At 50.5% G+C, this 23,622-nt stretch overlaps 1 protein-coding gene across 1 annotated transcript in view; it reads right to left on the reverse strand.

The window, feature by feature from the left end:
• LOC113407758 (sodium channel protein type 4 subunit alpha-like) overlaps window positions 1–20,071 on the reverse strand; it is a gene marked incomplete at its 3' end in the record, with an annotated part of 21,731 nt that extends 1,660 nt beyond the window's left edge. The window contains exons 1-4 of the mRNA XM_026657818.1: window positions 19,808–20,071; window positions 9,365–9,483; window positions 3,530–3,619; window positions 2,612–2,740 (exon numbers count right to left, since the gene is read on the reverse strand). Coding sequence (XP_026513603.1) covers window positions 2,612–2,740; window positions 3,530–3,619; window positions 9,365–9,483; window positions 19,808–20,071 — 602 coding nt within the window. The remainder of the gene's footprint in view (window positions 1–2,611; window positions 2,741–3,529; window positions 3,620–9,364; window positions 9,484–19,807) is intronic.
• Window positions 20,072–23,622: the final 3,551 nt, after the last annotated feature.

Genomic DNA, 23,622 nt, shown 5'->3' on the forward strand with positions numbered 1-23,622 from the left:
CCACCTCCCAGCCTAGAGCCCCCTCCTACACCCCAAACCCCTCATCCTCAGCCCCACCCCAGATCCCGCACCCCCATCTGGAGCCCTCACCCCCTCCTGAACCCTAATGCCCTGCCCCAGCCCGGAGCCCCCTCCTGCACCCTGAACCCTAATTTCTGGCCCCACCTTGGAGCCCACACCCCCAGTTAGAGCCCTCACCACCTCCCACACCCCAACCCCCTGCCCCAGCCCAGTGAAAGTGAGTGAGGGTGGGAGAGAGTGAGTCACCAAGGGAGGGGGAATATAGTGATCGGAGGGCAGGGACTTGGGGTAGGGGTGGGCTAGGGTGTTCGGTTTTGTGCGATTAGAAAGTTGGCAACCCTAATCTGGGAAGGTTGGGAGCCATAGGCACGTTAACTAGGGGTGCGGGGGGTGCTGAAACACCCCAGGTTTTATGTTGGGTCCCGGCTGCTGCCCCGAGCCTGGTGTCCCGGCTGCCGCCTCTCACCCAGGGCTCCACTGCTGGCCCCGTGCCTGGGGTCCCAGCTGCTGCCCCTGACCCCAGCTGTAGCCGCAGCCTTGGTCCCATTACCCCTGACTGGGTCCCCCCTCCCAGAGACACGGCCCCGCTCCCAGCCCCAGTTCTGCGGAGGGTGAGGGGTGAGGAGGGACAGACACAGATGCGGTAAGGGGGCTGGCTTTCAGCACCTCCACTATTAAAAGTGTTCCAGAGCCACTGGTGGGAGCAGGGACGGTCGGACTCTACAGCATCCCCTCTGTGCTGCCACCACTCCATCCTCATGGAGCAGAGAATCCACTGGGTCCTGCGCAGCTAGCAAGGTCTGGTCTGCCCTGGGAAATGCCATCGGATTTAACAGTGGAGTCAGCATCACGCCTCCTGGGACCAGTGCTGGGGTCAGCACTTAGCCCACAGGAGCTGGTACCACCTATCCTGGTCTGCATGGAGCCAGTTGCTGGTGGACAGCATCATGTCACCAAACTCAGTGGATCAGAATAGTCTTTCATTGTGATTCCCTTTCCAAGTGAAGAGGAGGCCAGAAGAGCTCAAGCATCTTTCCCCTGCCCCTCCCTGCAGGTTGTCCTACAGGAGAGAGTCTCTCTTTTTTCCCCATCTGTAAAATGGGGAGAAGGAGCCTTCGCCAGAGGGCCCTGCAGGTCTAGAATCCAGGGCTGCTGAGCTACCAGGCAGCCAGCACCTCCAGGCTGTCACCCAGCAGCAGCTCTATCCAGCCTGTGTGCCACGACCCATGACCTGCTGGGGACCACCTTAAGGGTTTGATAGGCAGCAGCCTCATGGCTCCTGTTTGACTCCCGGCTCTATACAAACCCAAGGGGCATTCCAGCAGGTGTCCAAGAGGGTTCCTGTTCTATGCTCTTAGAACTCTTGGCTTGACCTCGGCTTGTTCTGGACTTTGCCACCTGACTCAGACCCTGAAAAGTGACTTGGATTCTGACCCTTGGTATCGACCCTGGCCCAGAACTGACCAGGAACTCCTCGGCTACTCTCAGCCTCAGGTTTGTCCATGTTTTGGCCCTTGGCCCTGACTGCCCTTGTTGGGATCCTGATGGCCCCTACCCCACGCAGAGGCTGCCAAGCCTGCAAAGCGTTTTCAGATCCTCAGATGAGGGAGCAGCGCCACGGGAATGAGAATGTTGCATGAAGGTGATCGAGGGAGGGATAGCTCAGTAGTTTGAGCAGTGGCCTGCTAAACCCAGGGTTGTGAGTTCAATCCTTAAGGGGGCCATTTAGGGATCTGGGGCAAAAATCTGTCTGGGGATTGGTCCTGCTTTGAGCAGGGGGTTGGACTAGATACCTCCTGAGGTCCCTTCCAACCTTGATATTCTGTGATTCTAACACTTGCTAAACCTTATTAGCCAAACTAATTTGACTCTGCTTGGATGGAAACGCCATCTGAGGGACTGCGAACAAGAAGCAAGGCTGAACCTGACAGATCAAAGCATGGGGAGCTGAGAAGTGGGGTGAGGTAGTCATCAGGGTTAGGACTGGTTGAATTTAACGTCTTCACTGCCAATCTGGAAGAGGGAGTAGCCAGCACATTAACTGGTCCCAGTGGATATTGAAGGGATGTGGTGTGAACACTAGTGAGGACAGAGAAATAATAGGAAGAGATTCACTGCAGAGAGACTAGAAATATGGGTAGGAAGTAGCACAATTTGATTCTTCCTGGGCAAAGTGAGGTAACAAGCCAGGCCTGACTGAGAGGGACAGGCAAGGTGACCTAGGTGGGCCTTGTCTGCTTTGGAGATGTACCCCAATCCTGGCCATAGGGGACCAACAACCAGAGCAAAACCCCAAGTATACACAAGGAAAGTCACAATATACCCCAGTGAAGTTTAACCCTGCTTGGCACTGGGGTTAGCTCCACCAATGCAATCACAGCTCTCCCTGTCTACATTTGGGGTGTGGCTACTTCAGTGACTGGCCATCAAGTGCAGGAATTGGGGTATATACCCAGTGTAGATGATACCAGCTCCAACATCTCTGGCTATTTTCCAGACATTTGTTTCCAATTCATCCTATACCACCAATGTTACAACTTGGTTAGCTAGGCTTCCTGCCTGTGACATGTCCCTTACTGAGCTTACTTACGCCATAACGATAACACTGAAATCCAGCCAGTTCCATGGGTCGCGTAGGAATGTAAATTGGTCAATGCAAAATCCTCTGGCTACTATCTTTATCATGGACTCGAAGGTGTATATCCCAGTGAAGGTGTATCTGAAAGCAGAAACAGTGACTTATGATAAGTAGACAAGACAAGCAGCTCAAAGGGAAAACTATCCAAGACACTTGCAAAAATGTTATGTGTATGCGGGAAAAATGGGTCCTGAGACCTTCATGGGAAAAGGGTTGGAAAATATGTCTTATCAGTCATTTCCCATGGCTGCTGACAGCAGTTGAGCTCTGCTAGCATTAGCAAAATTGGGAGCCTTAATACAGATGGGCCACTCACTACCAACACTGATTTCAGCACCATGGGCCAGATTTCCAAATGAGCTCAGCATGGTGAGGGCATGCGGGGTCTGGGCCATTAGTGTCACCACTGGGGCTGCTGGGTGTTTTGAAAACTTCAGCCCCTGTTTAGGCACCTAAATGGGAGGCTCTTTGGAAAATCTGGCACTGATAGTGGGTGCTGAGCCATGGTTATCTGGCCCCAAATTGTGGGTGCTGAGCCCTCAAAAACCTGCTGCCTGCTCGGAGCCCTGTCTGTCCTGTAGCTGAGGCGCGGTGAGTAGTGGTGGGAGGCTGTTCAGAAATGTGCCCGTGGTTGCAAAGTCTAGAGCAGGACACAAACTTGGGTTCTGAGATCACAAACGTGGCGACAGCTCAGTCTGGGGGGTCTCCAAACTACACATGCCCATTTCCCAAGGCCCCTCCACACCTTTCCCTCAGGCCCCTGTCTGATAAGCAGGACAGATTTCTGTAAGGAGCAGCCACGCAGCGAAGGGGGCCACCCTCTCCAGTGCCATCAGGAGGCCAAGCAGCGAATGGAGGAAAGGAACTTACTCCACGTTCTTGGCCCATGGTGGCGGGTCGCTCATTGCCATGAACACACAGTTGGTCAAAATGGTGATCATGATAAACATGCTGAATAATTTACAACCAGGTCAAGGAAAATCTCTCTGGGCTTGTCACAGGCTCCCCTCCTCCCCTGAGTCCTTGCCAAGGCCGGGCACAGCGGTAAGAGCACATGCAGCGTTTCCCTCCACCCCAGCCCTGGAGTGCGGCTCCCAGAAAAGACGCCTGGCGCTTGTTATTCCTTTCAGAACAACGCAGAGATGGAGAAAGTTTACACTATTCCACCAATGGCCCCCTTCACTATGGTCACTTCTCTGCCTCCAGCCACACCCACAGCCTGCGCTGAGCCCCAGCCCTTCCTGGCATCCCTCAGCCCTCCTCTCTCGCCCCTCCCCCAACCTCTAGCCACTTTGCAAACAGGATCTTCCCTTTGGCCCCCCGCCTCTCTCCCTAGCAACCTGCAGGGCCGGCTCCAGCATTTCTGCCGCCCCAAGCAAAAAAAAAAAAAAAAAAAGCCGCGATCGGCGGCGGCAGTTCAGCGGCAGGTCCTTTGCTCCTAGAGAGAGTGAGGGACCTGCCGCCTCCGAATTGCCGCAGGTGCCACCCCTCTCCCTTGGCCGCCCCAAGCACCTGCTTATTAAGCTGGTGCCTGGAGCCGGCCCTGCAACCTGCCCCCACCTATGTCTCCACTGGCCCAGAACCCTGCATGCCTCTGATTCTCCCCACTTCTGGGTACTGGGCCCTTCACGCAGCTGAGATGAGCCCTCCCCACAGGCACTAATGGGCCCCTTAAAGAGATGCTCAGGTTCAGCTACAGCTATTTGACTCGAAGCAGGAATGAATGTGTTGCCTGGGAGGTCAGACTGGGTGATCATGGTGATCCCTTCTGGCCTTAAAAAACTCTGACTCTCCTGGCCAGAGCAGGTGAACACTTCTCTGTTCATATTCTCCTTGCGCTCCCTGCTGCCCTCACTGCCCTGACCTCCCTCGCCCTATCTCCTCCTTCCCGTGACCCTTCAGCTCCTAGTACACGCTGCACCCCCTGGCAGCTGGAGAACTCCCTCCTAGACAGGGCCGGATTTATACCTTGTGTGCCCCTAGGCAGGGTCCCCACACTGCTCCTGGTGGCTGGGCAGCTGCGAGGGCCCCGGTTCCAAGTTCAGAGCTCCAGGGTCCCCTGCCGCCTGCGTCTCGCAGTTCCAGGCCCCCTCCCCCCCACTGACCGCAGTGACCAGGAGCTGTGGGGTGGCCCCCTATGGCGGCCAGGAGCTGTGGGGTGGCCCCCAGCGCTCACAGCGGTTCAGAGCTCCAAACTGCCACTTTTAACTTTTAGGCACCCCACTGCCCAGCGCCCCTCTGCCCACAGACCCCCCCCACTGCCAAACACCCCGAAACACACAAACCTCCTCCACTCCCCACTGCCCAGCATCCCCCACAAACTCCCCACCGTCCTCCATCCCCTCACTGCCCAGAGCCCCCCCACAAGCCCCTCCAGAGACCCACTCTCCTGCATCCTGGCCCCTGGCCACACTCACTGGCCCCGCTGGGAGGTGACTGTGTCCACCGGGTTAAGCGAGGAGCGCTCCAGCAGGGCTGTGTGGCGCCGTCTTCCCCTCAGCCGGCCCCGCCCCCTGCCAGGACCCGGGAGTGGCAAAAATTGAATTTTTAGGCGCCCTTAGAATGCCGGCGGCCCTAGGCACGTGCCTACTGTGCCTAATGGGAAATCCAGCCTTGCTCCTAGATCCCCTTCAGTCTGGCTTTTGTCTCCCTGCCCACCCCCCGCACCATCTCTGCTCCCCTTCCTGGCTGGGCCTCATGACCTGTTCCCCATCCCTCAGCGTCTCTGTGGCTTCTGATGCTCTCGGTCACTCTCTCCTTCCTTGGCCTCTCCTGGTTCTCTTCCAACGCTCCTTTCACATCTCAGGCCTGGGCTCCCCCTAAAGCTTAGGTCTCTCCAGCTATGTCACTCAGGGGTATGAAATGTAGATCCAAGTGCGGACAACACTTGGCCGATGGAAGAATTCTTCCATCGCCCTAGCTACCACTTCTCAGGGAGGTGGATGAACTACAGTGACAGGCAAGCCCCTCCCGTCGGCATAGTGTCTATGCTACAGCGCTACCATGGTATTGGGCAGCATTTCTAGTATAGACATGCCCTTGGTGTCTCCTTCCATTGTTCCTTGTCCTTTCCCTTCTGCCTGTCTGCTGGTGACCCTCTCCCTGTTCCTTCTCCTTGCTTGGGTGACCTAATTCCCCCCGCCCGGTGTCAGCTATCCCTCTGCAGCAGGGATTCCAAATCCACCACTCCACCCAGCCCCTCCTCTTCTGTCCAGTCCTGCATCTGGAACCGACACCTCCTTTTAGATGTTCCACCATCTGCTCACACTCACTCTTTGCAAACCTGAGCTCTGTATCTTCTCTCCTGGCTCCCTCCCACCATCTCCCTTCTCCATCCTCTACATCTTCAGGACCTAGGAGATGGTGTTATCTCTGACTCTGACCCCGGTGACTCCTGCCACTTCCTCCTCTCTCACATTGCCTCCCCTCACCCTCCACACTGCTAAAATCCCTCTCTGGCTGCTCATCATCTCTTGCCCCGATCACTATAATTCTCTTACCCACGTCCTGCCCTTACTGCCCTGGACAATCCAAATCATTGCCTGTGGCTCTGGCCGAATTACTCCCCACTCCCCAGCCCTACCTCACACTCCTGGGACTCTGGCTTCCTGTCTCTTACTCCTCCATCTTCAAAGCTGCAACCCCACCAACAGCTCTATTCTCAGTTTCTCCTGCTCCTCAGCCCCCTGCAACTCTTGAGCACCCCTTGGTCTCTCCTCCCCTTGCTTCTCCCATGGTTTCTGTCTCTCTCTCAGTTTTGTTCCCTGGTTCACACCGTCCCATGTTTGGAGCAGTCCCTCTTGTCCCCCAAGCAACCTCTCTTTCAAAACCCCTCCTAAAGCACTCTCCTGGATAGGCTTCCTGCCCAGGTCTTCACACTAAGAATCTCTCCCCACTCTACTTTAACTGGACTATAGTGACCACGGACATTGGGGGCCTCACCACTGGATGCCCCCCAGGAGCTGACTAGGTGCCTGAAGCTGGGCTACCAAGAAGCCGCCAAGCTTACCTGTCGCCAGCTACCCAGAGGAGCTGCCAAGCCTACCCCTCGCTAGCTACCCGGAGGAACCCATGGTGCTGGAACCCTCTGAGGACACCACCCAGACCCAGGTACCGTATGAGGGGGAGTCTGGAAGTAGCCCGGGGGCAGCCGACCCTAGTCTGGCTGCAGCACTGCCAGAGCCAACGTCAGTGTGTTGCGGCCAGGATCCCCACTGACACAGCAGCGGGTCTTCTGCTGCTGCTAGGGCCCCGGGCTGGGACACAGTGGAGTGGGTGGACCTGCATCCCCCCGCCACCAACTTGCGGGTGGCAGTCTCCCCCTTCCCCAGGTTGCTCTAAGCCAGGACCTGGGCTTATATTGAACTATTTGCTCAGTCCCTGCCTGAGGGCCTGAGCTCCTGACTGTTTATTTGCTGCCCGCCCTGACCCAGGGCCTGGGCTTATCTTGTACTGCTTGCCGGGCCCTGCCAGGGCCGCCCAGAGGATTCAGGGGGTCTGGGGTCTTCGGCGGCGGGGATCCTTCCGCTCCGGGTCTTCGGGGCACTTCGGCGGCGGGTCCCAGAGCGAGTGAAGGACCCGCTGCCGAATTGCCGCCGAAGACCCGGAGTGGAAGAAGCTCCGGGTCTTCGGCAGCGGGTCCTTCACTCGCTCCGGGTGTGTTCGGCAGCACTGAAGGACCTGCCACCGAAGACCCACCAAAAACTCTCGTGGGGGTCCCTGAAAACTCTCGTGGGGGCCCCTGTGGGGCCCGGGGCCTGGGGCAAATTGTCCCACTTGCTCCCCCCTCTGGGCAGCCCTGGGCCCTGCCTGAAGGTCTGGGCCATACACTGGGTATTCCCCAACCCAGCAAAGAGGGTGTAGCGAGGCGGTGTAGTGCCCAACCACCCTGCCGGGGGTCGAGTCCCCTACACTCCCCCACTGCAATTTGAGACCATTGCTTCTTGTTCTGTCATCTGCCACCACTGAGAACAGCCTAGCTCCATTCTCTTTGGAACCCCCTTCAGGTAGTTGAAGGCTGCTATCAAATCCCCCTTCACTCTTCTCTTCTGCAGACTAAATAACCCCAGTTCCCTCAGCCTCTCCTCGTAAGTCATGTGCCCCAGCCCCCTAATCAAGTGATCCATCCCTGTCGCCCATTCCCAGCTTCTGGCAAACAGAGGCTAAGGACACCATCCCTGCCCATCCTGGCTAATAGCCATTGATGGACCTATCATCCATGAATTTATCTAGTTCTTTTTTTAACCCTGTTATAGTCTTGGCCTTCACAACATCCTCTGGCAAGGAGTTCCACAGGCTGACTGTGCGTTGTGTGAAGAAATACTTCCTTTTGTTTGTGTTAAACCTGCTGCCGCTTCATTTCATTTGGTGACCTCTAGTTCTTGTGTTATGAGAAGGAGTAAATAACACTTCCTTATCTACTTTCTCTACACCAGTCATGATTTTATAGACCTCTAAAAGGATTAAGTGCAACTTAGGGAGGCTGGCGAGGTAGTTGGCCCAGGTGTGGCTGGCTTAATCAGGCCACAGCTGGCCTGGATAAAAGGGCTGTGGGGCCAGTAGACAGGAGTCCCATTCAAGCCCTGGAGTGGGAGGGCTAGCTGCCTGGGCGCAAGGTACCTGAAGTGGAGCAGTGCTGGGGAAGGGCAAAGGGAGCTGGGAAGATCCAGCCTGGTAAACCCCCAGACTGCAGGCCTTGTTAAAGGCCCAAGGCAGGTACTGGGGCTAAAGAGGTGTAGCCTGGGGGTAGGCAGAGGCAGCTGGTCCAACCCCCTTGCCAATGATGAGTGGCCATTACAGACTGCAGTTTGCCCCAGGGAGCGGGGGCTAGATGATGACTGGCAGTAGCCACTGAGGCAAGGTGGGCTTAGAGGGTTGGGGGTTCCCCTGGGAGGGGAGACCCAGAGTGTGGGGTACTGCTGGGGCAGAACCCAGAGGTAAAGGGGCACCACGGTCCGGGAGGGACACAGGGCCTGAGGCAGGCGAGTCACCAGCCAGCAGAGGGAGCTCTGGAGCTGGAGTTGAGCTAATTCCCAAGACGACCAGCAGGAGGCGCCTCACCGGTGAGTCTTGCCATGCTACATACTAGTCCCAGTACAGACCCCTGGGGGACACCACTATTTACCTCTCTCTATTCTGAAAACTGACCATGTTTTTGTTTCCTATCTTTTAACCAGTTACTAATCCATGAGAGGACCTTCCCTCTTATCCCATGACAGCTTACTTTGCTTAAGAGCCTTTGGTGAGGGACCTTGTCAAAGGCTTTCTGAAAATCTAAGTACACTATATCCACTGGATCCCCCTTTCCCACATGATTGTTGACCCCCTCAAAGAATTTTAGTAGATTGGTGAGGCATGATTTCCCTTGACAAAAACCATGTTGACTTTTCCCCAACAAATTACGTTCATCTATGTGTCTGACAATTTTGTTCTTTACTATAGTTTCAACCAGTTTGCCTGGTACTGAAGTCTAGGCTTACCGGCCTGTAATTGCCAGGATCGAGGCAATCCTGGATGGAGCCTTTTTTTAAAAAATGGTGTCACATTAGCTACTCTCCAGTCATCTGGTACAGGAGCTGATTTAAGTGATAGGTTTCATACCACAGTTAGTAGTTCTGCAATTTCATATCTGAGTTCCTTCAGAACTCTTGGGTGAATCCCATCTGGGCCTGGTGACTTACTACTGTTTAATTTATGAAAGGATATGAATGTATAAGCACTTTGATGGCACCTCTCCTGAGGGGATTGAAGGGTCCCAGCATGTATAGGGCCGGGGTTGTGCTGAACCGGAAGATTGCTTTTCCTTTGTTTAGGACGATGAATGTCTGAAAAACAAAGAGCGAAAGAAGATTCATTATTCCCTTCTCACAACACACACACAAGCCAATCAAACAAAAACATAAGGCTACCCCAAGCAGAGCTTTTATGTCCAAAACTAAATCAGCAGCTCCATGAATCTCACTATGGACTATGCTATTGCTAATACATTTCACTGGATGGTGCTCAGATCCTAGGTGATAGGCAGAAGGATAAAACCTTAAGATAGAATGCTAGATGTTGGTGGATATCTGAATGATGGGCGTATAGCTTTAGCTTCAACTGATTATTAGCATGGATGCTAGTGGTGTCATCTATAGGTCATGTAAAATCAAGTTTCCACAATAGCTTCATGTTTTAGGATGTTCATAATTTCTGAGATCTCCAGAGATGAAATTTTCCATACTTGGTCTCTTTTCAAACGAGAATATTGGCTCGTGCTAATGATAATCAGTGGTAATGACGATTGCTTAATCAGGGCTATATTAGCATAATTTAGCTGGTATTGAGTGGTTCAAATGTCAAACTACTTCTACCGTGAAAAATGTCTTTATATAAAAGGTATTGAGGAGGTTTCCACGTCTATTATGTCTCAATGACGCCAGTTCAAATGTGCTATTTACATAGTAAAAGTTGTTGTTTTTTCTAGCTGCCAGCCTTGCAAACTCAACCTGGGATCTGAGAGTCAAACTGGGTTCTTCGGGGGCCACTCTAGCTTTAGGCAAACTAAGCAGTTGCCCAGGGTGGCAGATTTCTGGAAGAAATGATTTTTTGAGCAGTGTTGTGAGCAGCGTGCTCCTGGCCACAACACTCGCTCAAATTTGGCCCAGATGCTCCTCTGTAATGGCGGAGGGAAGGTTTAGGGGCCAAGGGCAGCACCTGTGTGTCCCCCCCCACCTTCTTCAGGTTCTCAAAAGTGGGGGGGGCAGTGGCCCTTGGTGCCCCTCGTCTCCAGTGCCTATGAAGAGGGGGGTGGCACACTGAAGTTTTGCCTAGGGTGGCAGATTGGCTTGAGCGACAAAGAGTCCTGTGGCACCTTATAGACTAACAGAAGTCTTCACTACTTCTGTTAGTCTATAAGATGCCACAGGACTCTTTGTCGCTTTTTACAGATCCAGACTAACACGGCTACCCTGAGACTGTCCTGAGTGATCTCTGGGGTTCCTTCCATCTTTCTCATCACCCCCAGTAATAAAGAATGTGTGCATCAAATTCCTCCGTCAGTGACATCTGTGCACCTTGTTAGCCTCCCGGGCATCTATTTCCCATGAAGGACAATATAATAGCACGTCAGTTTTCCTACAACTTCAGATGCAGGTGGGTAGCGCCTTACTGTGCTGGAGGCTACTCAGTGTGTGCCAGGCAAGGAGAGCCCATGAAAATCATTCACAGAGCTGGTCAAATATCAGAAAAAACTAGTCATAGATTTTAAGGCCAGATGGGACCATTATGACCCTCTAGTCTGACCTCCTGCTGGACACAGGCCAGAGAACCCCGCCCAGTAATTTTTTCAGCAAGCCCATAACTTCTGTCTGAGCTATTCATGGAAGTCTGGCATGTAAATAGGGAAGTTAATGGAAGATGACACCAGCAATGGTAGAATCTGGAGTGGCGGCAGCAGAATAAGGGGTAAAGTCATAGCCTCAGGAGCCTGCTCCAGGTCTCAGGTCTTCACTGTTAATTTTTGGTGGAGCAGGACATTGTGTGGAGGTGAAGAGCAGGAGTTGGTTACTGGGAGAGCCATTAGGATCCTGCTGGGCATTAGGAGCAGAGGTCTCCTGGGGCCCTGGGCCAGAGCAAGTGGGTGGGCCCCGGTGCTGGAACCATTGCCCTGCCCCACCCCTTCCGCCTGCGGCACCACCCCTGTTCCTCCCCTTCCACTGGTGGCCCTGCCTACAGCCCCACCCCTTTCTGCCCCTTCCCCCATGGCCCTGGCCCTGTTCCACCCATGGCCCCATCCCATTCTGCCCCTTTCCCCACAGCCCTGTCCCCACTCTACCTCCTTCCCCTGTGGCCCCACCCCCGTTTCACCCACAGTCCCTAATCATTCTGCCCCCCTCGCAGCCCCACCCCCCATTCACTCCTTTCTGCCCCCCTGCACTGTGGTCCTGAGACTGGAGAAGCTCTGTCCCCTCGCCAGGGCCCCAAGGCTACAGCGGGGAGTGAGAGCTCCTCCAGTCCTGGGGCCACAGCTGGGGTCCGGGTGCTGGGGCTTCCCCTGCCCACCCCGTGGCTTCCCCTGCCCACCCCGTGGCTTCTGCCAGGGCTCCGGGCTTCCGCCGTCCCATGGCGGATTTCTGCTGGGGTGCCCATTTTTTGGGGCCCCTGGGCATGGACCCCGTGGACCCATTGGATAATCCACCACTGGACAGGAGGGCCTGTGATGCTGACAGGCCAGGTGCCAGCTCTTGCCAAAGCTTTAGGCCTCAGCTGAGCACTGACAAATTCATTGCTGGAAACCAGTCTGTTTCCCCTGTGTGTTAGGGCTTGTCTACACTGCAACTTTCTCACTCAGGGGTGTGAAAAAAAAACCCCTGAGCGCAGCAAGTTTCAGCGCTGGAAAGTGCCAGTGTATACAGTGCAGCAGCACTGGCAGCTACACCCCCATGGAGGTGGTTCTTTTAGAGCACTGGGAGAGCTCTCTCTCTACTCTGCCGCAACTACACAAGCCACGTTAAAGCGCTGCAGCGGCGGCGCTTTAACATTGCCAGTGTAGACTAGCCCTTAGTATGGTTGAGATGGGTATTGTTGGATTTATAACCATGTGTTTAGTGTTTAGACTTTCTGAAATGCTTGTAAGCTGCTGCATGCGTTAGTCTCACTTATAATTTCTTTATCACATGCTCAGGGCCGACTCTAGGCACCAGCAAACCAAGGCAGTTGCGCTCCCGGAGGTTTTTTTTTTTTTGCTTGGGGTGGCAACAAACCTAGAGCCGGCCCTGCACATGCTATACAGTGTGACAAAGTTCCTCCTCTATCTTGGTGGGTCCTGCGTTTATTGGCGGACTTTCTTGCCTCAGAGATTCACCATGTGGGTTGGGGAACAGCCCAGAGACCTTCCCCTCTGGAAGAACCCACAGTCCAGGTCAATTGGGAGGTTTGGGGGGAACCCGGGCCCGCACTGTACTCCGGGTTCCAGCCCAGGGCCCTGTGGACTGCAGCTGTCTATAGTGCCTCCTGTAACAGCTGCATGACAGCTACAACTCCCTGGGCTACTTCCCCATGGCCTCCTCCAAACACCTTCCTTATTCTCACCACAGGACCTTCCTCCTGGTGTCTGATAACGCTTGTGCTCCTCAGTCCTCCAGCAGCACACCCTCTCACTCTCAGCTCCTTGCGCCTCTTGCTCCCAGCTCCTGACACTCCCACCACAAACTGAAGTGAGCTCCTTTTTAAAACCCAGGTGCCCTGATTAGCCTGCCTTAATTGATTCTAGCAGGTTCCTGATTACTCTAGTGCAGCCCCTGCTCTGGTCACTCAGGGAACAGAAAACTACTCATCCAGTGACCAGTATATTTGCCCTCTACCAGACTCCTGTACCCCACTGGTCTGGGTCTGTCACAACAGTAATATTTAAGATTTTACTTTTCCACTGTAAAAAATGTTTGCTCTGAAACAAGAAACTAAACGGGCCATTATAGGACATCACAATACAAAGACTTTGTTAATTGCCCCCTTACATCCAGGAAGAGGCTATGTAAAAAAGGGCTCATCCCATCAGCTTGAATTTTGGAAGAAGGGAAATAAAAATAGCTGACCAAGAAAATTTTTCATCTCTTTTGCTGCTTGGAGTCTCACAGGGCTGGAGCTACAAACCAGAAGCAGAGATCCCCAGGGTCAATCTGGGTTAGCCCTAAAAGACATTCAGTGCTGACAGGTTTCAGAGTGGTAGCCGTGTTAGTCTGTATCAGCAAAAAGAATGAGAGTACTTGTGGCACCCTAGAGACTAACACATTTATTTGAGCATAAGCTTTCGTGGGTTAAAACCCACTTCATCGGATGCATGCAGTGGAAAATACAGTAGGAAGATATATATACACAGAGGACATGAAAAAATGGGTGTTGCCATACTAACTATAATGAGAGTAATCAGTTAAGGTGGGCTATTATCAGCAGGAGGAAAAAAAACTTTTGTAGTGATGATTAGGATGGCCCATTTCCAACAGTTGATAAGAAGGTGTGAGTAACAGTAGGGGGAAAATATTAGCATGGGGAAATAGGTTTTACTTTGTGTAATGACCCATCCACTCCCAGTCTTTATTCAAGCCTAATTTAATGGTGTCAAGTTTGCAAATTAATTCCAATTCTGCAGTTTCTTGTTGGAGTCTGTTTTTGAAGATTTTTTGTTGGAGTATTGCGACTTTGAGTTCTGTAATCGAGTGACCAGGGAGATTGAAGTGTTCTCCGACTGGTTTTTGAATGTTATAATTCTTGACATCTGATTTGTGTCCATTTATTCTTTTGCGTAGAGACTGTCTGGTTTGGCCAATGTACATGGCAGAGGGGCATTGCTGGCACATGATGGCATATATCACATTCGTAGATGTGTAGGTGAACGAGCCTCTGATAGTGTGGCTGATGTGATTAGGTCCTATGATGGTGTCCCCTGAATAGATATGTGGACAGAGTTGGCAACGGGCTTTGTTGCAAGGATAAGTTCCTGGGTTAGTGTTTTTGTTGTGTGGTTGCTGGTGAGTATTTGCTTCAGGTTGGGGGGCTGTCTGTAAGCGAGGACTGGCCTGTCTCCCAAGATCTGTGAGAGTGAGGAATCGTCCTTCAGGATAGGTTGTAGATCCTTGATGATGCGCTGGAGAGGTTTTAGTTGGGGGCTGAAGGTGACGGCTAGTGGCGTTCTGTTACTTTCTTTGTTGGGCCTGTCCTGTAGTAGGTGACTTCTGGATACTCTTCTGGCTCTGTCAATCTGTTTCTTCACTTCAGCAAGTGGGTATTGTAGTTGTAAGAATGCTTGATAGAGATCTTGTAAGTGTTTGTCTCTGTCTGAGGGGTTGGAGCAAATGTGTTTGTATCTTAGAGCTTGGCTGTAGACAATGGATCGTGTGGTGTGGTCTGGATGAAAGCTGGAGGCATGTAGGGAAGTATAGTGGTCAACAGGTTTCCGGTATAGGGTGGTATTTATGTGACCATCACTTATTAGCACTGTAGTGTCCAGGAAGTGGATCTCTTGTGTGGACTGGTCCAGGCTGAGGTTGATGGTGGGATGGAAATTGTTGAAATCATGATGGAATTCCTCAAGGGCTTCTTTTCCATGGGTCCAGATGATGAAGATGTTATCAATGTAGCGAAAGTAGAGTAGGGACGTTAGGGGACGAGAGCTGAGGAAGCGTTGTTCTAAGTCAGCCATAAAAATGTTGGCATATTGAGGGGCCATGCGGGTACCCATAGCAGTGCCGCTGACTTGAAGGTATACATTGTCCCCAAATGTGAAATAGTTGTGGGTGAGGACAAAGTCACAAAGTTCAGTCACCAGGTTTGCCGTGACTTTATCGGGGATACTGTTCCTGATGGCTTGTAGTCCATTTTTGTGTTGAATGTTGGTGTAGAGAGCTTCTACATCCATAGTGGCCAGGATGGTGTTTTCTGGAAGATCACTGATGGATTGTAGTTTCCTCAGGAAGTCAGTGGTGTCTTGAAGATAGCTAGGAGTGCTGGTAGCGTAGGGCCTGAGGAGAGAGTCTACATAGCCAGACAATCCTGCTGTCAGGATGCCAATGCCTGAGATGATGGGGCGTCCAGGATTTCCAGGTTTACGGATCTTGGGTAGCAGATAGAATACCCTTGGTCGGAGTTCTAGGGGTGTGTTTGTGCAGATTTGTTCTTGTGCTTTTTCAGGGAGTTTCTTGAGCAGATGATGTAGTTTCTTTTGCAGCTCTGTGACCTTTTGGGACCACAGAGTGTAACTCATCAGTGTACATATGTTTGCTTGTTTTAACCCTCTCATTTCTTTTCTTAGTTAGTAAGCCCTTAAATAGCTTATGATAGGATTGGCTACAAGTGTTGTCTTTGGTATGAAATGGGAGGTACAAATTGACCTGGGGTAAGTGACTGAGTATTTTGTGAACTTTGGTGTATAGCACCAACTATCACTAAGTCCAACTTGCCTGAGTGGCAAGATAGACTGGATCGCCCAAGGGGACAGGTAAGACTGTAATAGTACTTTAGGAGGTCACACTTGTTACTGGGTTGGTGAAATCTAATTATAGAACACAAAACCAGTTTGGGGTGTCTGCCCTGCTTCTTGACAGGTTGGCACTCACAGTGGTGAGCCATTCCCAACAGCGTGACAGGGTCATAGCATGGAGGGGCTGAGTGGACCATTAAGAGGGTTGGGAGAAAATCATACAAAATGGAAGGGGCAAAAATACCTTGTGCTCAGTTGTCTTCCCACCCGTATCTTTTGTCTGTGTGGTGCGATGTTGTTACACTTGTGAGCGCCCTAGGAACAGGGGCCCTGACATACTATAGATCTGTAAAGTGCCTAGCACACTGAGAGCACTAAATTAAAACTAGGGCTGGTCAGACATTTTCCATCCAAACCGCTTTGAGATGGAAAATTGGGTCTTCAACAAAATGATTTTTTTTTCATAAAAAGTGTCCACTTCAGTGGAAAATTTTGACTTTTTTCTAAAAAACCAAACATACAGAAACTGAAAAGTTAATGTCTGAAATGTTGCCACAATGCTTCATGGGAGTTGTAGTCCAGGTGCTTCATACCCCCATTCTGCCCTATAAGCCATGCTCCCTAGTTGGACTTCATGTCCCATGATGCATTGCACCCATGGGACTCCCATGATGCACTGCAGTCACTCAGCAAGAGGGGAGTCAATCTCTGACAAAAACTACATATAAGAACAATTCTGCCTTAATTTCAGGAGATGGTGTAAATATTGCACCATTCACTGTTAACTGCTATTTCCTGTGACAGTTTAGAGGATCCATTTGGAGATGCAGCTAAAATTGTGGTTGCTTCTTCAAAGCAGATCTAAATTCCTTTGCTGTGGAGATCCAGTCGGACATTTCAGGAGGTCTCCCATAAACTTTTCCAGGGTTTCCTGATTTTATCCTGGGTCAGACACATAACAAATCAGCCTCACTCCTGCTGTTTCTTCCCTTCTGGTCATAAAACCAAGAAATGCAAAGAAACTAGCCACACCACATGCCACACAAATCAGCTAAGAGGACATACTAAAACAAGATGCCATGGCTTAAGAGATGGCTCAGAGAACATGCTGTGATGGGTGCTGGAGAATGTGCCACAGAACATAGAGAACGTACCAAGCCATGCCAAACTAAGGGAATTCTCCACTCTCTAGAATTAATTAAAAACTCCTTGGACTCTTCAGAAGATATTCTGAATGCAAGGGACCATGTCCAGAAAGTCCAGTTCACTCAGCATCACTAAGAACACCCACAAGCAAACAGCAGAACTATCCTACAGCTCTATGAGAAACTCAGAAACTACACCAGCCTTATGGATTCGATCGCATGTGGAACAGGCCTTTATGCAAGATGTAGCATTGAGCAAGTGATGGACAAATGGGCAGTTTCCTTTAGGTGGGGAAAAGCTGATGATATTCGCCATGATTTTATCGTGACTCTCACAATATTTGATGTTTTACTTCAAGCCTCAGCTCCTGCAGACACTCACAGGAGAATCTAGCCCTCATGGCTGCAGAGAAAAGCTTGAAAATGTGACATAAATGCACCCCAAAATGCTCAAAAACCAGAAGGCAAAGAAAAAGACCCCAGATTTATTATATTTTTTAAAATCTCATGATTTTTTTCAGTCCTGACTCACGTTTTTTGAAAGTCTAGCAACTTAGGACTTCAAATATTTTCAGGCTGTCTAGGGGCCTGCTTGGACTTTGGCATAAGTTAGAGCCTCAAAACATCTCTATCTCATGTTCTGGCTAAAATGGCTGAGAAAAATTGGGAGTGCGGCACACAGCACACACCCCATGCCAGGAGTGGGACTTGGGAGGGAGTCAGGAAAACGGTTTTGGGTTTTTGTTGCATTCTGCAGTGTTCTGCAAAAGAGTCTTGATAATATAAATAGCCAAGGCCCTGCCCTGTACGTCAGAATACTCTGCAGCCAAACAAAGGAGAAAATTGATAACATTTATTTATTTCCAGTTGTGCCCACAATATGCTTTCTAATCCGAAAAGAAGGTAGATCCCTGCTCGAGTTCGCTATCTAACGACAAACAGACACAGTCACGGGAAGGAGGACGACGTTAAGATATGTCCAAGACAAGGTCATGAGAAGCATTAGCTAGAGTGTTTCGGTGGTGTGAAGTGTGTGGGAACCATTTTGTGGGAGAGACGCTCGAGACAACAGTTAGTTAGCGTGTTTATTGAGTTTAGAGTTGAAGAGAATTACAGGGATGGGGCAGTAGTCGAAGAGTTCAAGCTGACAGCAGAGCAGAGACTCTTTGAGAATAGGGAATCTGGAGAATGCTTGTATTGCAAAGGAAAGGAGCCAGAGGTCAGCATAAAAGATCTGGAACCAGCAGAAATGGGAGAGGAGAAGTCCAATGTCTCACCTGCTCCCTTGGGAATGATTGGAGGTGTGAGATGTGTAATAATGAAAAAACACCATGATGGTGCACAGCTGACAGGGCTGTGTCAGCCAGGGGGGTGCCATGTTTCTGTGAGTGCCAGGCCATGGGGAAGGAGTTGAAAGTGCTGTGAGGGTGGTGGTTCTTGTCAAGATAGCATGGGCAGAGCAGGGGTAGCAGGAAAAGCAGAATGGTCCTGACTCATGATCTTTGAAAGTCTTCGCCTGCAATACTGGAGAATGGAGGAGTTACCCAGCCTGCACCTTCTCCATGGTGGGATGGGATGTTATGTGGGGGGCAGAAGTTCTATTCTAGAGGTGCCATATGATAATCTAGAGCCGATGAAAAGCATTATGTGCTGGCACAGATGGATGTTTATAGTTAAATTAGCTCGTTCAGTGAGCCCATCACTGTTAATGGCGTTACATGGATGGATGGTTGAGTGAGGGAGAGGTGAAGCCTTGGAGAGGCAGACAGACCTACAAGGGCTCATCCAAACCTAGAGCGAGTTGAAAAAATGTCGACGTAACAGCTTTCCACTGAAAAATGCAGTTTTGTCAAAATTCTAATGTGTTGCGGGAATGTGCTGGTTTTAACAAAAAATTTTGATGTGAAAAAGTCAATATTTTGTTTCAAAGGTGTCCTATTTATTTATTTCATTTAGATGATTTATACAATAGTAAAATAATTGTAATATTATATTTATATATATTTAATGTTGTGTCTATATAATCTAAATCAAAATGAAATGAAAAGTTTCAACACCATTGAAATGGAATGTTTTGGTGGTCCTGAATCAAATTGTTTTTGCAATTTTTGGTTCATGGAAAAATTTCAAGTTTTGGCTTTTTGTTCTGATCCAGAACAACATTTTTGGTAAATGTCTTGATTTCCTGCAGAAGGGAAATTCCAGTTTGTGACCAGCTCTTTCCAAAGCCTTGTCGTTACTCAGACTCTTACCCCCTCCATGGCATCAGCTCCTGCCCCCGCTCACGTTTTTGAGGAATCCCCAATCCAATGGGCAGCTTCAAGACAAACTTGTAGGAGCTCAGTGGTGAGATGCTTGAAGCAGGCTCAGAACATGTGGTGGGGGAGCTCCCAGCAGCTAGATTTCCAATGCCAGGCACTGATTCAGTGAGAGCCCCTGAAGATTATGTGGAGTGACCTAGAGCAAATCCCTATCAACTTTGCCTGCTCCAGAAGGTGGAAATGTGGCAGAAAAGGCACAAATCAGATTCTGCCATTTAGAGATGGGGCCACGGTGCAAACTTTGGATTTGGACCCGGGTTTGGATTCTGGATGTCCCAAAGCTCAGTGGTTTTGGGAGCAGGGCCGGCTCTAGGCACCAGGAAACCAAGCACGTGCTTGGGGCAGCACAATTTCAGGGGCGGCATTCCGGCCACCTTTTTTTTGCTTTGGCAGTTGCGCTCCCAGAGGTTTTTTTTTGCTTGGGGCAGCAAAAAACCTAGAGCCGGCCCTGTTTGGGAGCTGGGATTTTGGGTTAATCCACAGCAAAGAGCCATTGGCAGGATTTGGCTCCATTCTGGGTTTGGGGGAGAGCTGGACGAATAATGAATTTTTTGGGTCGCTGGCAATTCACAAAAGTAATTTTTTTTAAAGTTTCATTTCAGGCTGTTCCATCTTTTACAGATAAACAGTTACCGGGGCTTGGCAGCCCCTGGCCTGAGCAGTTTGGGTAGGACCCACCTCTCTGAGAAGGGCCTTTCTCAGCAGGGCCTGGCTCCTACTTTCCTACCTTTTTATCATTGTAGAAGGGGTCTAGGTCTTCCAAGGGCACCCCGATGAGTGCTGGAGGCAGGTCCCCGTAAATGCGCGGGAGGGGTTTCCCAGCTTCCAAATCGCTGCTGGCCTTCAGCTCTTCTTCCTCATGCACTTCCACATGCTGCCGTTTGATCTTGAGTGCTTCCGCCTCAGCAATCCGCTGTTCTATGGCAGCGAGGGACTCGCGGGTGAATGGGCGGAGATTATCAGGACCGGGTACATGTGGCGGGATTGCCATCTTCTCATTCTGCTCTCAGAAACCCTCTGCCTGGCCTCTTGGGAAGGGAAAAACCTGAAATGACAGAAAGGAACAGGTCTGTTTCACACCACATCAATTTCACATGCAGCTGAGTTTCCTCCTTCTGGGATGTGATCCACATTGTGATGTTCTTGTTTCCTTGAGGCGAGCGACTGCCGCTGAGTGCTGAATTCGAATCCTACCAGAACGTGTAACTGACAGCAGAATCCAGCTGCTAATTCTGCACTATCATAGAGCTATGGTCAGTAACATGATGTACCATGCACTCTTACATCTGCATAACTGGTTAGTGTATGTTCTGTGTCCCTCTCTGTGTCCAATCCACAGAGGATATGAGTCTGTTACCACTCCAATTAGTGAGCATGGCTTTTTTGCTCCACCTGTAGCACCTCAGGCTTTTAGTTCTAGAGATCCCCAGTTCAACCAGGGTCTGTCAGCCTAGCTGGCAACCATCACACATGCATTTCCTCAAGGTGCTCTAGGAGTTGATCTGCTAATGATCTCTGGCATCAGCTGGGACATTTATAAATAAATCTTTAAAACTGAGATCCATATGTTAAATAAACCACTCCCAACATCTGTCCCTGCCTCGTCCCCTCCCCTCACTCGATACACTGCCAGCTGCATGACCCGTGGACTTAGCTTTCAGTCCTTGTGGCACTGTTCAGATCCAAGTTATTGTTGTTTATATATTAGGGAACTAGACCCCAATCAAGGATCAGCACCCCACGATACCAGGCGCTGCACAGACACGTAACAAAGACAGACCCTGCTTCAGGCTGGATCCCACAGGCACATAGGTGGAGACACACAGATTCATAGATCCCAAAGCCGGAAAGGAGCACTGTGACCATCTTGTCTGACTTCCTGTATAACACAGGCCTCAGAACTTCGCCAGAATAATTCCCAGAGCAGATCTTTCAGAAAAACATCTAGTCTTGACTTTAAAATTGCCAGTGACGGCGAATCCACCACACCCCTTGGGAAATTGTTCCAATGGTTAATTACCCTCCCTGTTAAACATTTTTACACCCTGGAAAAATCATGGAGCAGGTCCTCAAGGAATCAATTATGAAACACTTAGAGGAGAGGAAAGTGATCAGGAACAGTCAGCATGGATTCACCAAGGGGAAGTCGTGCCTGACTAATCTAATTGCCTTCTATGATGAGATAACTGGCTCTGTGGATGAGGGGAAAGCAGTGGATGTGTTATTCCTTGACTTTAGCAAAGCTTTTGATACGGTCTCCCACAGTATTCTTGCCGCCAAGTTAAAGAAGTATGGGCTGGATGAATGGACTGTAAGGTGAATAGAAAGCTGGCTAGATCGTCGGGCTCAACGGGTAGTGATCAATGGCTCCATGTCTAGTTGGCAGCCGGTTTCGAGCGGAGTGCCCCAGGGGTCGGTCCTGGGGCCGGTTTTGTTTAATGTCTTTATTAATGATCTGGAGGATGGTGTGGACTGCACTCTCAGCAAGTTTGCAGATGACACTAAACTGGGAGGCGTGGTAGATACACTAGAGGGTAGGGATTGGATACAGAGGGACCTAGACAAATTAGAGGATTGGGCCAAAAAAAACCTGATGAGATTCAACAAGGACAAGTGCAGAGTCCTGCACTTAGGACGGAAGAATCCCATGCACAGCTACAGACTAGGGACCGAATGGCTAGGTAGCAGTTCTGCAGAAAAGGACCTAGGGGTCACAGTGGACGATAAGCTGGATATGAGTCAACAGTGTGCTCTTGTTGCCAAGAAGGCTAATGGCATTTTGGGCTGTATAAGTAGGGGCATTGCCAGCAGATCGGGGGACGTGATCATTCCCCTCTATTCGACATTGGTGAGGCCTCATCTGGAGTACTGTGTCCAGTTTTGGGCCCCACACTACAAGAAGGATGTGGAAAAATTGGAAAGAGTCCAGCGGAGGGCAACAAAAATGATTAGGGGTCTGGAGCACATGACTTATGAGGAGAGGCTGAGGGAACTGGGATTGTTTAGTCTCCAGAAGAGAAGAATGAGGGGGGATTTGATAGCTGCTTTCAACTACCTGAGGTGGGGTTCCAAAGAGGATGGAGCTCAGCTGTTCTCAGTGGTGGCAGATGACAGAACAAGGAGCAATGGTCTCAAGTTGCAGTGGGGGAGGTCTAGGTTGGATATTAGGAAACACTATTTCACTAGGACGGTGGTGAAGCACTGGAATGCGTTACCTAGGGAGGTGGTGGAATCTCCGTCCTTAGAGGTTTTTAAGGCCCGGCTTGACAAAGCCCTGGCTGGGATGATTTAGTTCGGAATTGGTCCTGCTTTGAGCAGGGGGTTGGACTAGATGACCTCCTGAGGTCCCTTCCAACCCTGATATTCTATGATTCTATGATTCTATTTCCAGTCTGAATCTGTGTAGCTTCAACTTCCAGCCATTGGATTGTGTTAGACCTTCCTCTGCTACATTGAAGAGTCCCTTATTAAACATTTGTTCCCCATGTAGATATTTACAAACTGTAATCAAGTCACCCGGTAGCCTGCTCTTGGTTAAGCTAAATAGATTGAGTTCTTCGGGTAAAGAAAAGACCTGCGGCATGGCTGCGGCTGGCCTGAGTCAGTTAGTATGCAGTGTAGGTATGCAGGCTCGGGCTGGAGCCCTGGCACTGGGCCCCTCCTCCCTTGTGGGGTCTCAAAGTTCAGGCTCTGGTCCAAGCCCAAACATCTACACCATAATTAAACAGCCCCATAGCCTGAGCCCTGTGAGTCCAAGTCAGCTGACCCAGGCCAGCCGCAGGTGTTTAATTGCTGTGTAGATGTACCCCTTGAGTCTGTTACTACAAGGCAGATTTTCTAATCCCTCAATCATTCTCGTGGCTCTTCTCTGAACCCCTTCCAACTGATCAACATCCCTCTTGAATTGTGAGTTACAATGTAATCAAGATGATGAGTTAACGATGAAATGAACAGGCTTTAGCATGAGAGCAGAAGTCCCAGCTGGTCAATGAACGAACGTGGCCAGAAAGATCTTGTTTGAGATCATCAAGCTAAAGATCTATGGTGTTTGTTTTATGGCACCCTGCCCGTCCTGTGCTTTCTGCACACACGGTTAGAAATAAATGACAACAATTAGCAGCAATATCCCCCTTTATCAAACACTTCCAAATCTCTGCATCGCTGTACGGTCCAGACCTGCCCAACTAGCCACTTCCCCACTCCTTCTGGGAGGCTGGGATCTGCAACACGCAAATCAAAGGTCAACGGGTTCAGGCTCTGATGACCAATGAGAAAAGACCAGTCAAGGGGCCCACATACATCCTCCTTCCAGCCCCTTCACACTATTACCTCGTGCGTGTCTGCCACTATCACTGGGCCCCGAATCATTTATTTTGACTGCCTTCCCTTCAGTCACCTGTTCTATATTATTCGATTAAAAAAGCTGAGCAAGTTCTCCTGACGTGATGTCTTCTTTACAAGCCCTCAGTGCTGCTTCCATCAGCCTCTTGGTGTTTGCAGCCCCCCGCCCCACCCAGGGCCGGCTCCAGGGTTTTGGCCGCC

The sequence above is a fragment of the Terrapene carolina genome, unplaced genomic scaffold, assembly GCF_002925995.2.
Source record: "Terrapene carolina triunguis isolate 2854851 unplaced genomic scaffold, T_m_triunguis-2.0 Scaffold318, whole genome shotgun sequence".
Taxonomy (NCBI): domain Eukaryota; kingdom Metazoa; phylum Chordata; order Testudines; family Emydidae; genus Terrapene; species Terrapene triunguis.